The sequence below is a fragment of the Vombatus ursinus genome, unplaced genomic scaffold (assembly GCF_900497805.2).
Source record: "Vombatus ursinus unplaced genomic scaffold, bare-nosed wombat genome assembly UNPS02000582.1, whole genome shotgun sequence".
In the NCBI taxonomy this organism is placed as follows: Eukaryota; Metazoa; Chordata; class Mammalia; order Diprotodontia; family Vombatidae; genus Vombatus; species Vombatus ursinus.
This window is the reverse complement of record NW_020940360.1, coordinates 12,392,420-12,407,541: the sequence shown is the minus strand read 5'-3', so window position 1 is coordinate 12,407,541 and position 15,122 is coordinate 12,392,420. Positions and strand designations below refer to the sequence as shown.

At 39.9% G+C, this 15,122-nt stretch overlaps 1 protein-coding gene across 3 annotated transcripts in view; it reads left to right on the top strand.

Annotated features, from left to right (window-relative positions):
* Window positions 1-4,840: 4,840 nt before the first annotated feature.
* The window catches only part of LOC114038532 (gamma-aminobutyric acid receptor subunit rho-1), a 56,796-nt gene continuing 46,514 nt past the window's right edge, over window positions 4,841-15,122 (top strand). Inside the window, exons 1-2 of one of the 3 annotated variants that reach the window (XM_027855846.1) lie at window positions 5,830-5,847; window positions 11,656-11,709. Coding sequence is in view for 1 of the 3 variants with exons in the window: in XM_027855828.1 (XP_027711629.1) it covers window positions 13,885-13,931 (47 nt within the window). In the remaining 2 variants the exon portion in view is untranslated. Of the gene's footprint in view, window positions 4,971-5,829; window positions 5,848-11,655; window positions 11,710-13,796; window positions 13,932-15,122 lie in introns of those variants that run through there. The other 2 variants (XM_027855836.1, XM_027855828.1) reach the window with 2 other exon arrangements.

The window sequence follows — 15,122 nt, the reverse complement described above, 5'->3', positions numbered from 1 at the left end:
ATCAGTAGCTGTGGCTGATGAAGAGGTAGGGATCATAGCACAAAAGTCATCAGGTTTCATTTCCATAAAGGTTATTCCCCTGGATGGTGGTTTTTTTTTTTAAGGCAATTGGGGATAAGTGACTTGCCCGGGGTCACACAGCTAGTAAGTGTCAAGTGTTTGGTGAGAGGCCGGATTTGAACTCAGGTCCTCCTGACTTCAGGGCGGGTGATCTATCTACTGTGCCACCTAGCTGCCCCGCCCTGGATGGTGGTTCTGAGAGGTCAGGCTGGAAGGCAAGCAAGTGAATAACATTGCTATTCCTGGGCCTCTTTGGGTTGTCTGACCATTGAGGGCATTCAGTCAGACGTAGGTGACGGTAGTGTCAAAGATGGTGGGTCCCTTCTCTATAGAGTCCCTAGAACTGTAGTCTCCAGAATGAGAGAGTTACAGTCTAGCACTGTACTTTATTCTTGTCATGGCACTAGAGAATTGTATCTCTTTGGTGCTGAAAGCTAAATTCTCAGCTAAAGTCCCGTCTTCTACAGGGTTTTCCCAAGGATTCCCCTTGATTCTAGTGCCTTTTCTATGTTGATTATTTCCAATTTATCCTATCTATAGCTTGTTTCTACATAACTGTGTACTGTCTCCCCATTAGACTCCTTAAGAGTAGGGACTCTCTTTTGCCTTTCCCTAGACCTTAGCACGGTGCCTGGCGCATAGTGGATTATTAATAAATGTTTATGAACTGACTGAATGACTGTTAAAGGACTGAAGAACACATTTTAGTGGAGATATTAATAAACTGAAGCATGTCTAGAAGAGGGTAATGAGGATGATGAGAGGCTTGGCCATCATGTTGGAAGACTGGTCGAAAGAACTGGGAGTATTTGTTGTCCTTGATTTTTGAAGATTTGTATATGAATTAGATTTAAGTGAGGCAGAACTATGCAAAGTTGTCAGCCTCACTCTCTCCTCCAGAGTCATCAGTCCAATTTCAAGATAAAAGTCAAGATGACTGGCGATGGCCCAGGATGCAGTGGAGAAAAGAAGATGGGGAAGAGTTGGAACATGACAGATGTCTTTAAGCATTTAAAGGGGTGAAAAAGGTATTAGACTTATTCGACTTGGTTTCAGAGGGCAGAATTAGGAACAGTGGGTAGAAGTAGCAGCATGAAATTGCAGAGAGAGTCCTGAATTTGGAGTCACAGGACTTGGGTTCAAAGCCTGGTTTGGATGGTTACTACCTGTGTAACCTTGTACAGAACACTTAACTTCTCTGGGTCTCCAGTTCAGTTCTTCATTTAAAGTAAGAGGATTAGATTACATGAGCCCCAAAATCCCCTTCAGCTTTAAATCTTATGAACCTCAAATGATGTCTCTTTGATTTGAATTCTTAGTCTTTTGTACTTGTCTCATGGGCTTAGATTTTATTTTTAATGTAGTTACTTGTATATGGTTCTTGCGCAGTGGAAATATGCAACCACTTCAGTGGATTCATTATTCACACTAAATGGACCTAGCTATATATGTCTTACCTGTTGGACTGCAAGCTCCTTGAGGATAGGGGCTTTTCCTTATTGATCTTTGAATTTTCTTCAGTGCCCAGAATAGTACCAAGCATATAATAGATGCTTAATATATATTTGTTGAATAATGAATGAGTGAGCAAATGAATGAATGTTGAGGAAAACACAACTCAAGATGACCATTTCTTTTAAAAAAATCAACATTTTATTTTCCTTCTATTGACAAGTACAGGTGTTCACATATTTAAACAAAAGCATAAGAAAAGACAATATCAAGCAAGTATGATGAAATAAAATGCCCAAGAGATTATAAATGATGATATATTTGTCTGAAAACTACTATTTACCAATTATAAACCCCATCCCAAAAGATGGGCATATTGTCATACCACTTTGTCCTTGTTTTCATAATTCTTTTTTACTTTCTTTATTGAGTATAAACTCATGGTGATGAATATAATATTTTACCATGTATGTGTGTATGTATGTAACACATATTAACAGTTGTGTTGCTGTCTGCAATTCTATAACTGTACTTAAAATAGTATAGCTAGGTGGTGCAGTGGATAGATTGCCAGCCTGGAGTCAGGAAGACCTGAGTTCAAATGTGACCTCAGACACTTACTAGCTGTGTGACCCTGGGAAAGTCATTCAACCCTGTTTGCCACAGTTTACTTATCTGTAAAATGGGCTGGAGAAGGAAATGGGAAACCACTCCAATATCTCTGCCAAGAAAACCCCAAAAATAGGTCACAAAGAATTGGACAAGACTGAAATGACTAAACAACTAAAAATAGTATACAGCTTTTTCAAACCCAAAATGTGTGTTTCACAAATCCATCCTGATAAATGCATTTTTGATGCAAATAATAGGGACAGTGTAGAGGATAGAGCAAATAGAGAATTACTTTGGTTGCTATGTGTCTTTTCTAATAGCAAGGCCCTCTGGACATTAATGCAACAAGCTACACATACATTCTGGATTTGGGGGTAATGATACTATAATCATCTTTGTTCTCATGTTCCACTTATTATATGAAATGCTAAAAGGGTCTTGCAAAATAGTATTTGATTTTGCGTGGGGTTGCTGTAATGTCAGCCAGCATAATTATCAACCACTATAAAATATAAAAACAGAAAGATAAAGAAATTAAGTGATCGGGCCATTCCCTACCAGGATTCAATATTATGACCAGCCAAGCGTTAGTAACAAGTATAGAGGTTGGTAGAGAAGCATAAGTGGAGATGTCCACCAGAGATAACCAGAGATTCCACTCTCATCTGATTTAGGAGAGGAATAGGTATTTGGGCCAGCTTTACATTTTTTTTCAGTGCTGGTATTCCTTGGTCAAAACAGACCATCTGTGCACAGTGTGAAAGAATAAGGAAATGAGCAGCCATGTAAATGTAGATAAGTTTGGGTGTGGTGATCCGAATTTTTCCCTCTCCTCTATTTCAGGTTTGTGCGTAGCCCTAGCTACTGTATCTCTGAAGAAGATAGATAGATAGATAGATAGATAGATAGATAGATAGATAGATAGATAAATAGATAGATAGATAGACAGTCATGAGCTCAATTAATGTATTTGTCTTCCATAAAGTGTTTTGTGTGGTCTATTGCTGGTCTCTGCTGCTCTGGAGCCAGGAAATAGATCATATGTTTTGAAGTAACAAAAAGAACATTGGATTTGGAGTCAAGGGCCTTGAGCTTAAATTCTGTGTTTGGTGCTCACTGAGCCATAATTTCATCATCTGCAAAATAAGGATAAGGTACTTTCATCACATACCTGGAGGAGTTGTAGTGAAAATGCTTTGTAAACCTTAAAGCACCTGCTATCTGCCAAGCACTGTGCTAAGTGCTGGGATACAAAGAAAGGCAAAAGACAGCCCCTGCCCTCAAGGAGCTTACCATCTAATGGAGTCTAGCACTGTCTTGCGACACCATGCTGCTTCTTCCTCATTAGACCACAGGTACCACATGTTGCCACTGTTGGCCTGGAAAGTTTCTCTGAAATTGTTTTTCTAATATTCCTGGGCTTAGTGACTGCTGCATTTTCTCTGAACAGATTTATCAGTTGTTGTTGTCATGTCCAACTCTTCATGATCCCATTTAAGGTTTTCTTAGCAAAGACACTGGAGTGGTTTGCCATTCTCTTCTCAAGCTCATTTTATATATGAAGAAACCAAGGCAAACAAGGTTAAGTGACTTGCCCAGGGTCATATAGCTAGTAAATGTCTGAGGCCAGATTTGAACTCATGAAGATGAGTATTCCTCTTTCCAAGCTCAGGACTGTATTCACTCCTCCACCTAGCTGCAGGTTTACCTGTAACTCAGAATTATTTCATGTATCGCATAGCATCCTAGCCAGGTCATTGGGCATCCTAGTCATCAGAGAACTAAATTAGTTAACACAAAGTGACTTCTTTGGAAGAAGGATTTACAGCATAATGATATTTTTCACGACAATGATAACCAAATGTTGGCCACTTTTGAAATAAGTAAAGGTATCCAAGTGATACTCAAATTCTTGAAGCATCCATATTTTTGGTAAAAATTTGTGAAACAAACAAATTTGTGAAAACAGTTGCTAGCCAGGAGGTTTCTGAGATGTGAGGTACTGAATTAGGGCCACTCACTTCAGCAATTGAAATGAGGACCCTCTGAGTTCATATACTTTAAAAATAAAGATACTCAGTTACTCTCTTACCCATTGAATTTCTTCATTTGGTGGTAAGTGCCCAACCAAGCAAGTTATTGTTTGTTAACTCTCATACAGAGTATTGAGATAACTTGAAAATAATTGGATAAAGTAAAAAAAGATATTCATCTAAAATTCAAATTTGAACTTCAAAACTTGAAGTTCAGAACAATCTGTTCCACTTTTCTTTCACTCTCCTTCTCTACACACTAGCCTGAAACAGAAGACTGAAAGTATTTACAATAAGAAAAGGCTTCCTTTTCTGTATTTTCAACCTAACAACATAGAAAAACACCATGACTCGAAAACCAGAGGTGCCTTAAATCACTCTCAAAAAATAAGTCAAAGGAATATGGCTGTTATTATAAGTACTAGTGGAAACCACCAGTTTTTTGTCTCTCCCCTTCATTGTTTCTAGTGATTTCTTCAGGCTTATCATGGCTTCAAGAAAATTTTCATAGCCGGGTGCTAGCTACAAGAGGAGATGATGGGGGAAAAAAACAAAACCCTCTAAGTTTTCTGAGCAACCTTTTTGTGGGCCAGCTAAGGAGACAGATGAGGTGTATTAACGACAGAGCTGGAAATGGATTGACTAGCCCCAAGTCATGGAGCCGGGGTGGTCCCACTCTATGGCTACAGTGACACTTCCCAGAAGCAGCTGCAAGGAAAGAAGAGCTTTATCAGATGGCAGCTAAGAAGCCAGAGAGCAGCAATATAAGAAACTGGTGGCCATTGGCTTCAGAGGCAGAGGGCAGAGGCACAGGTAGACATTCAGTGGGTGACAACTATGAAAGCAGAATGGTGATGGCTCAGAAGTTCCTGGACAGTGCCACCCATCTAAAGGATAGAGGTGGAGCTCAAGCAGAAATTTTCCACTAATGACAGAAAAGAGATGCCACTGGTACTGAGACCCTCCTTTACCTTAGACCAGAAGTTTTCCATGTCTTTGTTCCCTTGATCCACCAGTCTGTGATTCTATTTTTACTTAAAGGACTGAGTTTCCCTATCTCAGCCAGGCTGGAAGTGTAGAGGTTACTCAGAGCCCAGCCCCTCTCTGATCTTATAAGTACTGGAGTTGCAACCAGTTTTGTTTCCAACTTGGGTTGGTTCACCTTTCCTTAGGCAATCTGGTAGACTCGAATTAACACCAGGCTTAGTGTAGGCGCTGGATCGGCTTAGACCATGGTGCCTCAGAACTCCTGAACTCAAGTGACCCACCAGCTTCCACCTCTCTAGTAACAGGTGGTTGCTTGTCTGTGGGAGTTTGTGCTCATCTGTGTATGGGAACTGAGAATTATTCTACTGAGTGACTCCTCCCTCCCCACTATTTATTGTGCTATTTTGTCTCAGTTAATTACTTTGCTATTTGACTTATGGTTTCTGCCTGATCTATGATTAGTATAGGCACTGAAGAAGGCCTGGAGACAGATTTCTCCCAGAAAATGAATCTAAGTAATCTGTGATTCAATAGTAGAGGGGATTTGTTGTTGTTCAGTTTTTTTTTTTCTTCAGTCATGTCTGACTCTTCATGACCTCATTTGGGGTTTTCTTGGCAAAGATGCTGGAGTGGTTTGTCATTTCATTATACAGAGGAGGAAACAGATGCAAATAAGATTAAGCGACTTGCCCTGGGTCACACAGTAAGTATATGAGGCCAGATTTGAACTCAGGAAGGTGAGTCTTCCTGACTCCAGGCCTGGTACTCTATCCACTGCCCCCTCTAGCTGCTCAGTGGAAGGGGTTGCCTATTACATACTGAAAGGTTCTACTGGCGTCTAATTACTCTCATCCAAAGAGGTTTGGATACTGCTAGGGGAAAGTGGCTTTCTTCTTTCAAAGCTCACATTGCTTTAATATTTTCATTTCCCTGCTTTCAGGCCTTCCTTAGATCAGGTGAAACCTAATAGCATCTTAGAGCTGGCATTTTCTTAAATGCTAGAGAGAAAAGGTTTAGAGTGGAAGCATTTAGTTGATGAAAGGAAAGGGAGACATAGTAGCTTTTAACAAAACAATAACTGGGCTCAATTTGACCGCACATATACTAAAACTGAAATGAATACGGAATTTAGCATGGGCTCCATGCAAGTGATACTCAAATTCTTGAAGCATCCATATGTTTGGTAAAATTATAATAAAATAGTTTTTTGAAAAATAGACCTATTTACATCCTATCTTGACTATTATTATAGAGTTCCTTCTTTGCCCCAGTAAGAATGAGTTTCTCTTGGAGTTAATTTTCTTTCTTTCTTTCTTTTTTTTTTGGCCAGGCAATGAGGTTAAATGACTTGCCCAGGGTCACATAGCTATTAAGTGTTATGTGTCTGTAGCTGGATCTGAACTTGGGTCCTCCTGAATCCAGGGCCAGTGCCCTATCCACTGCACCACCTAGCTGCCCCTTAGAGCTAATTTTCAGAGAATTAGATGAATGTCTGATTGTATCTAGAAGTTACTATTTATAAACAAGAATTGTGTTTGAATGTAGGTCTGGTCTGAAAGTTTATATCACAATCTTAAATACTGTGTAGGCTTTTATTCAAGTCTGAGTGGGATATCCTTATTTACATCTGCTCTGGGCTAGGACCAGGTTTTCAAATCCTTTTTCAACTTCAGAACACCTTCCATTCTATCTGGACTTCAATCCAGAGAATTTACTTTCCTAATATATTCCCTTGGTTAGCTTGTAGCTTGAGCTTACTTATATAAGGCCGTAACTGCCCTCTCTAGAAATAAAACAGGACAGATTAGGAGAGAAGGCTGGGGATTCATTAAATCAGTATGTGTGTGATGGTAGGTCTGGTTACTTGCTAATTCAGTAAATGAACTAATTCAGAAGATCCATTTTGGGAGAAGGTTATTGAATAATTTCTGAAAACCAAGCAAACAAACTCTGATTTCCCTTGATTGGGAAGTTCTATAGTTTAAACCTCTTTCTAGCACAGCTTACCAACCTCCCCTCCTCCTGAAAGTTCAGACTTGTTTTATTTTTTTTATAAAACATTATTGACACCTTGTGTTTTTCACAGCGGAGTTATTTCTAATAGTATTTGTTATTGTTGTTGTACAGTCATTTAGTTGTGTCAGACTCTTGGTGACCCCTTTTTGGTGTTTTCTTTATAGAGATACTGGAGTGGTTTGCTATTTCCTTCCTCCAGCTCATTTTACAGATGGGGAAAGTGAGGAAAACAAGGTTAAATGACTTGCCCAGGGTCATACAGATAATGTGTCTGAGGCCAGTCTTCCTGATTCTAGGCCTGGCACTCTATCCACTGGCTGCTCTTTCCAGTAGTATAGTCTACTGGAAATACCATTATTGGCATCAAGAAGTCCTGGACTCATGTCCTGCCTGATATAAAGAGTGGCTATGTGACCCTGGGCAAGTCATTTAACCACTCACTCACCCAGATCACCCTCTCAGACTATAAGTTACAGAGGATTTGCTGATCTACATTGGTGGAGTGAATTTCTACACTGGAAGTTCTCTGCATTAATGGAATTAAAGGAAAAGAAAGGAAAGAAACAAAAAAGAAAAACAACCAACCACCTCCTTCCCTTCCACTGAAACTTGCTTTGTAATTAAAAAAAAGCTAAATAAAACTGAGTAATCACCTCTGACAAGGTATTCAACATTCCATATCTATAACCCCCTCCTCTCTATTGAGAGGAAGTACATTACATTATCTGTTCTCCAGGACCAAGAATGGTCACAGAAATTAATCAGAGTTCCGTCTGGCCCACTTTTAATAGCATTTTCGTCTACGAAAAAATAAAGTTGCCAGAAGTGGACAGGTTGTTGTTGTTCGTCCTTCATTCTTGAAGAAGACCAGTAACATCAGGAGGGTGATGTCTTGAATTTCAAGTGAATTGGATTTAAGTGAGGCAGAGCAGTGCAAAGTCATCAGCCTCACTCTCTCCTCCAGAGTCATCTGAGTCCAGTGGCAAGACCTATGGTCAGGACAACTGGAGATGACCCCAGATGCAGTGGGAGACCTTAGCCTTTTTAAGCTAAGGTCTTTCCCAGCTCTCAGTTTGTCTGCGGCAATACCCATTCAGTGATTTAAGGCTAGTAAGAAATGAGGCAAAAGATTGGTCTTGTTTGCCTACTCTCAAAAAAAAAATCAATCTGGGAGGGGAAGACCCTCAGGGTTTCTGGCCAGAATAAAAACAATTGCTATTTACACTCACTGTGAGACATCAAAACCCAAACAATGACCAAGTGAGGTTTGGGCAGCCAATCAGTGAGAGTCAGAGTGATTTGGGTTTAAGGTATAGTCAAGTAGCTCCATTTGAATCCCAATGCACTTTATCCATGCCTAGTTTTCCAGAACTCTGTTTCAAGAAATCATAAATGAAACTACATGGGATAGAAGAGATGGACAAGGATATTTTTCAAAGAAGCTTGCTCATGACCACGTGATGTGATGAGGCAAATGTGAGCTGGTGAGGTCACCAATAGAGAAAATGAAGAGAGAAAAGAGAAGAGGGACCTGGGCAGAACCTACAGTTAGTGGTCATGTCATAATGTGGATGACAAATCATCAAAGGAGACTGAGATTGAGAGGTCATACAGATAGGAGGAGAACCAGGAAGGAGCTGTACCCCAAAAACCCAGAGAGGAGAGATTATGCTGGGGGAAAAGAAATTTAAGAGGTCAAATTCAATAGAGAGGTCAGAGAGAGGAAGGATTGAGAAGAAGCCATTACATTTGGTCTTAAGGAGAGTTGGTAACTTTGGGGAGAACAGTTTCACTTGAATGAGGATGTTAAAAACCTCCTTTTTCAGGAGGTTAAAAAGAGAATGTAAAGAGAACAAGTAGAGCCACTGAAATCCACATGGGTGGATTTTTTAAGGAGTTTGGCTGAGAAAAGGAGGAGAAACATAGGACCATAATGAGCAGAGATGGTAGAATCTTGTAAGAATTTTTGGAGGATGGAAGGGACTTGGGTGTGTTTGCAGGTAGCAAGAAGAGATTAAACATTAGAAGAAAGAGGGGATGATAATGGGGGCAGTCTGCTGTAGATAGAAGGGATGGAATCAGGAGTACATATAGGAGTCAGTATTGGCATGGAGAGGTGCTGCCTCTTCAGAGACTGAAGTAAGAGAGGAAAAGGTGGGGGGCAATGTCAGAGAATGGAGAGATGAGGAGGAGAAGAGAAGAGAGAGTTGTCCATTGGGCAACCTCAATTTTTTGGATAAAGTATGAAGGTATCAGATGAAAGTTTTGGAGAGGGATGGCATTAGAGGCTTGAGGAGGAAAAAGGTTTCAAACAGCCATTATGGATAGTGGAATGGAAAGAGGGAAGGAAGGATGAAAGGAGGGAAAGAGGTTAGGAAGGAGGGAAGGAAGGGAGAAACAAGCATTTATTATGTGCCAGTCATTGAGCTAAGCACTTTACAAATTTATCTCATTTGATCCTCACAATAAACTTGGAAGGTAGGTGTTACACTTACAAACACACACACGTTTATGTGTTGTCTCTCTGAAGGAATATCAGATTCTTGAAGGCAAGGACTGTTTCATTTTTTTTTCTTTGTATCCCATTGCCTAGTACAGCACCTGGCACTTAGTAAGCATTTAGTAAATGCCTCCACCTTGGTAATGGTGGGAAATGAGCACAATTTGATTCATCACTTCCTAACAAGAGGCAATGTGTTGCTCCAAATTATGACAACAATCAGCAAACATTAAGTACTAATTGATTGAATGTTTCATCTCATTTGATGAGTCAAATTGTGCTCATTTCCCATCTTCACATGAGTGTTTGAAACTAGACTCTAGACTGTAGAGATCCCTCCTCTGTCTTGACCTTAGCTACAAATTAAGTGTTTACTTAGTGGTGCCTCTAATCAGGAAGAATCACAAACTATCTCTTTGAGATAATAGTCTAAGAGACAAGGTGGCATAGTGGATAGAAAGCTGGCTTTGGAATTGCAAAGATGTGGGTTCAAGTTTCACCTGTGACATATATTGGTTATATCTGGAATAAAACACTAACCCCTCAGAGTCTCAGACAACTCTCTAAGACTTAGTGGGAGTGAGCAATTAATTGCTTTAGCAGAGGAAGTTCCTACATTAGAAATCCCCTACACACATGTAATCACTGGTATGACAAAAATATACTTCTCTTCTGGAGAAGCTTGAGGAAGAAATGAGATCGTTGGGTTAAAAAAAAAAGTTTCTATGAACACTGCTGTAAGGTTTGCCTTTTCCATCAGTTAGTCCTAACTGCCTCCCGAAAGGTCACCTTCCGTATTCACTATTTTCATCATTTTAATCCTTTTGGAGGTTATGAGGTTATAATAGCTGCCCTCCTGGCAATAAGCTATGTATTTTCCAACAGAGTACAAGATCTAAGTTTCATCATGTGGACAACAGGGGTCCCCAGCTCCAAACAAGCATTCAAGGTAATAAATACCTGTCAGGTAAAAGACATCCTTTATTTTATCCCGTAGAACATGAAGTTGATCCAGAGAATTCAGAGGTGTGCATAAACAATTACAAAAGCACATACTATCGTGAACTAGAACTTTTGTCCTCAGCATTCCCTCAGCCCCCCTCCCAATATTTCCAACCCTCTTCTGAGCCTTCCTACTTCTGTAAAAGGTACCGTCATCCTTGTAGTCACCTGGATTCACAACCTTGGAGTCACCTTAGATTTTTCACTCTTATTCACTCCACATAGCAAATAAGTCATCTACCTATATCACATCTCTTCCAATTGTCCCCTTCTCTCCACTTACATAGCCTCTGTCCTAGTGTCTGGACTATTGCAATAGCCTACCAATGAGTGTTTCTAACTGAGGTCTGTCTTCACTCTGACTCAGGTCTCTCTTCGATCCAACTCATTCCTCACACTGCTGCCAAGGTGATTTCCCCTCCTAAATTGTAGGTCTGGCAATGTCAACTTTTTACTTGGTAAAATGCAGTGGCTCCCTATTACCTCTAAGATTAAATGTATACTCCTCTGTTATTTAAAGCCCTTCACAATCCAACCTCAACCTACCTTTCCAGTTTTTTTACACATTACTTCCTTTCACACCAAGCCAGATTGATCTTCTTACTGTTGCTCATACTTGGCAGCACCCCATTTCCCACTGCCATACCTTTGCCTTGGTTGTCCCTAATACCTAATGTGCACTAACTCTTCACCTCCAACTCTTAGAATTTCAAATTTTCTTCAAGACTCACCTCAAGTGCCACCTTCTACATGAGCCCCTCAGATGCTAGTGCTTCCCTTCTAAATCCTTATATCTTTTTGCATATGTCTATTTATATACGTTGTCTCCTCAGGATAGATTGTAAACCCCTTGAGGGCAGGGATTGGATCATTTTTGTATTTGTATTCCCAATGCCTAGCAAAATGCTTTACACATAGTGGATGCTTAATGAATTCTTATTGATTGGCTGAGTCATAGTTCTTCCTTTTAAAACTTTATTTTTGTTTTTACAGCAGACCTCAAAGGCAAAGGCGAGAAGTACATGAGGAGACACACAAACAAGGAAGGTATGCTTATTCATTCAATATTTATTAATCAATCAAGCATTTATTGAGTGCCTACTATGTGCCAGGTACTGTGCTGGGTGCTGGGGCCCAAGTACAAAGGATGAGACCATCTCACCTTGTATTCTCATATGGGAGAAAAGTACATATAGTATATACATAATGACATAAATACTGTTAATAAACACATATCTACACACATACACACATATACATATGTGTATATATATATATTGCATATTAACTATAAATATTCTTATCCCAACTCCCACCCCTACAGATGAATCAGTTCCCCAGAGGTTGGCTAACTATATCACCCTACTCAGGGTTCTCAGGGGGCCTCTGAGGGGTCATGAGTGATTCTCTGATGACATCAGCTGAAGCCCCCATTGACCTGCTCGCTCCCTTCCAGATTATCAGCTGAGAATCATTTAAGTCAGCCAGACTTAAGTAGTTTTTAGAATAGAGTATTTTTTTAAGGTGGTACCATAAAAATGGGGAGGCATGATAGAGAGAATATTTGTATGAAAGTCAAAGGATAGAGAAACAGAAGTGATTTTATCATTGTAGTGTGTTGCAGATCACCAGGACAGAAAGAGGAAATGGATGAGGAGTTTGGAAAACAGATTAGAATACTGGCACAAGGGCATGATATGTAGGGGTGGGAAGCTTCAATTATCCAGACATCTGCTGACGTTCTCTCTCTGCCAAAAGCAGAATAGCTGATAATTTTGTGCTTTGCCTTAGTGGTAATTTCATCCTTCATTTTTTTTTTTATTTTAATTTTTTTTTTGGCTAGGCAATGGGGTTAAGTGATTTGCCCAAGGTCATACAGCTAGTAAGTGTTATGTGTCTGAGGTCAGATTTGAACTCAGGTCCTCCTGAATCCAGGGTTGGTGCTCTATCCACTGCACCACCTAGCTGCCCCAATTTTATCCTTCAAAAGGAAGAACAGACAAGGAAAGTTTTATTCTGGAACTGATTCTAACATGGAGGATCTAATTGCTAGAGTGGAAATGATGGGAATCTTGGAAAGAAGTGACCACTCCATTCTAGAGTTTGTTAAACAGGAGGAAAGAAATCTGTGCATTGTCTGACATACATGTTAAATTTTGAGAAAGCATATTTCCAAAGATTCAGTGGAGAGATAGGTAAAGTCCCATGGATTTAATTGCTTCAGAGGAAGCCATCTTAGGACACTCAAAAATGAAATTCTGAAGACAGAAAAGGAAACAATTCTAACAGAGAGGAAAAATGGGATTTATCTGAAGAGACTGGTATGGATGCACAAGAAACTCACCAACTTAGATTTTTTTTAAGGAAGATGAAAGCAAGGCCAGATAACAAGGGATGAATAACTTGTGGGAATGCCCTATAAAAATAATGCCAGGAAAATGAAAACTCAGAATGGGCTCTGATTATTGAGGAAACCTAGAGATAAGGAAAAAAACAATGTTTAAAAACTATGTTCGGAGGATAAAAGAAAAAGAGACTCAAAGAAAGGGATAGGATCTCTACTTCGAATGCATGGAAAGGATAACTGATAATGGGGAGAAGGCAGAACTGCTCATCTTTTACTTTATTTCTGTTTTCTCTGCAAAAGAGAATGACCCTCAGATTGTATATGACAGAGAAAAAAATTTATTAAAGGGGAGTTGATACATACCCAAGATAAGTAAGGAAGCACCCAGTTGACCTTGATAAATTCAAGTCATCTGGCCTAGATGAACTATACTCTCAGGTCCTGAAGAAAACTTGCAGACATGATCGCTGAGCCATTGTCAGTGATGTTTAAAATCACAGGAAACAAGAGAGGTACCGTAGGATCAAGAAGGGAAAATGTTGATTGTGTAACATACTTGCATACTAGCATTCTCTCCCAGAACCAGGCTGGCTACATCTCACCTTCAAGTTTTGGGATTGTGTCTCCGCAGAGTCCAAACATCCGAGCATCCCAATAGATTTGTAGCCATCTCAGTATTGATGCCTGGAGTAGCAAGTGATGACTTTCTCAACACAACCCAATGGTGGCTAAGACAGAGACTCTTCAATCCAGCAGTCATACTGCATCTGGACATGAATTGGATGGGACCAATGTAATGTAGAAACGTGTGCTAAGAGTGAGCCCACTATCCCCAGAGACTAAGATATGGGACAAGATGAGAGTGTATTCCTGAGATGTTGGGGGAAAATGATTATAGTTTTGTTCTTGCTATATCTTCAAAGTAAGTGGCACTCTGTAAAAACCAATCAATGTTAAGTGGTTAAATGGAACTGGAGCACAACTCATTCACTGGCACCTAATAGTGGAAGGAACATAACTGTTGGGGACTCTTGCCAATGGCAGAGATACCTACAATCCCCTCAGAGCCCTGTGGAAGAGATGTAGCTGCCTCATTATGGGAGAATGGGCCAGAGTATATTTGCTACATGCAGATTTTCAAAAAAGGGAAGAGTGAACAGAGAAGAATAGTGTTTACAAAATTATAGGCCACTGAACTTGACTTTTATTCCTGGGAAAATTCTAGAATGGATCATTAAAGAGATGATTGGCTAATATCTAGAAAGGAAACAATGATTATAAAAATCCAATGTGGCTTTGTCAAAAGCAGGACTAACCTCTCTTCTTATTGATAGGACTGTTAAACTAGCAGATGAAGGGGGTGCTATGGATATAGTTTACTTAAATTTTAGAAAAGCTTTTGACAAAGAATCTTATACTATTCTTGTGGAGAAGGTAGATATGGATCAGATGATGACACAATCATATTTAGAACTGGTTAGATTGCTGGACTCAAAGAATAGTTTTGAATTGTTCAATGCCAGCATGACAGGAGGTCTCCAGTGGAGTATCCCAGGGATCTGTGCTTGGCCCTATGCTGTAAAAACACTTTGTTATCGATGAATTGGATGTAGACACAGATGGTATGCTTACCAAATTTGTATATGACACAAGGCTGGAAGTGATTGCTAATACAGTGAATGACAGAGTCAGGACCCAAAAGGGTCTTAACAAGCTGGAGATTGGGCTGAATCTAATAGGATGAAGTTCAATAGGAGTAAATGTAAGTTCCTTCAACTAAGTACAAACAATTCAACTTCACAAGTATAATGTGGTGGAAGTATGAGTAGATGCAGTGCTGAAAAGGATCTGGGGGTTTTGTTGTTCAGTCTTGCCTGACTCTTCATGACCTCGTGGACTTACTTGTCCACAAGGTTTTCTTGGCAAAGATACTGGAATAGTTTGCCATTTCCTTCTCCAATGTGTCCCCGTTTTACAGATTAGTAACCGAAGCAAATAGGAGTTAAGTGATTCATCCAGGGTCACACACAGCTAATAAGTGTCTGAGGCCAGATTTGAATTCATTGCTGACTCAAGGCCCAGTGCTCTATCCACTGCACCACCTAGCTGCTTT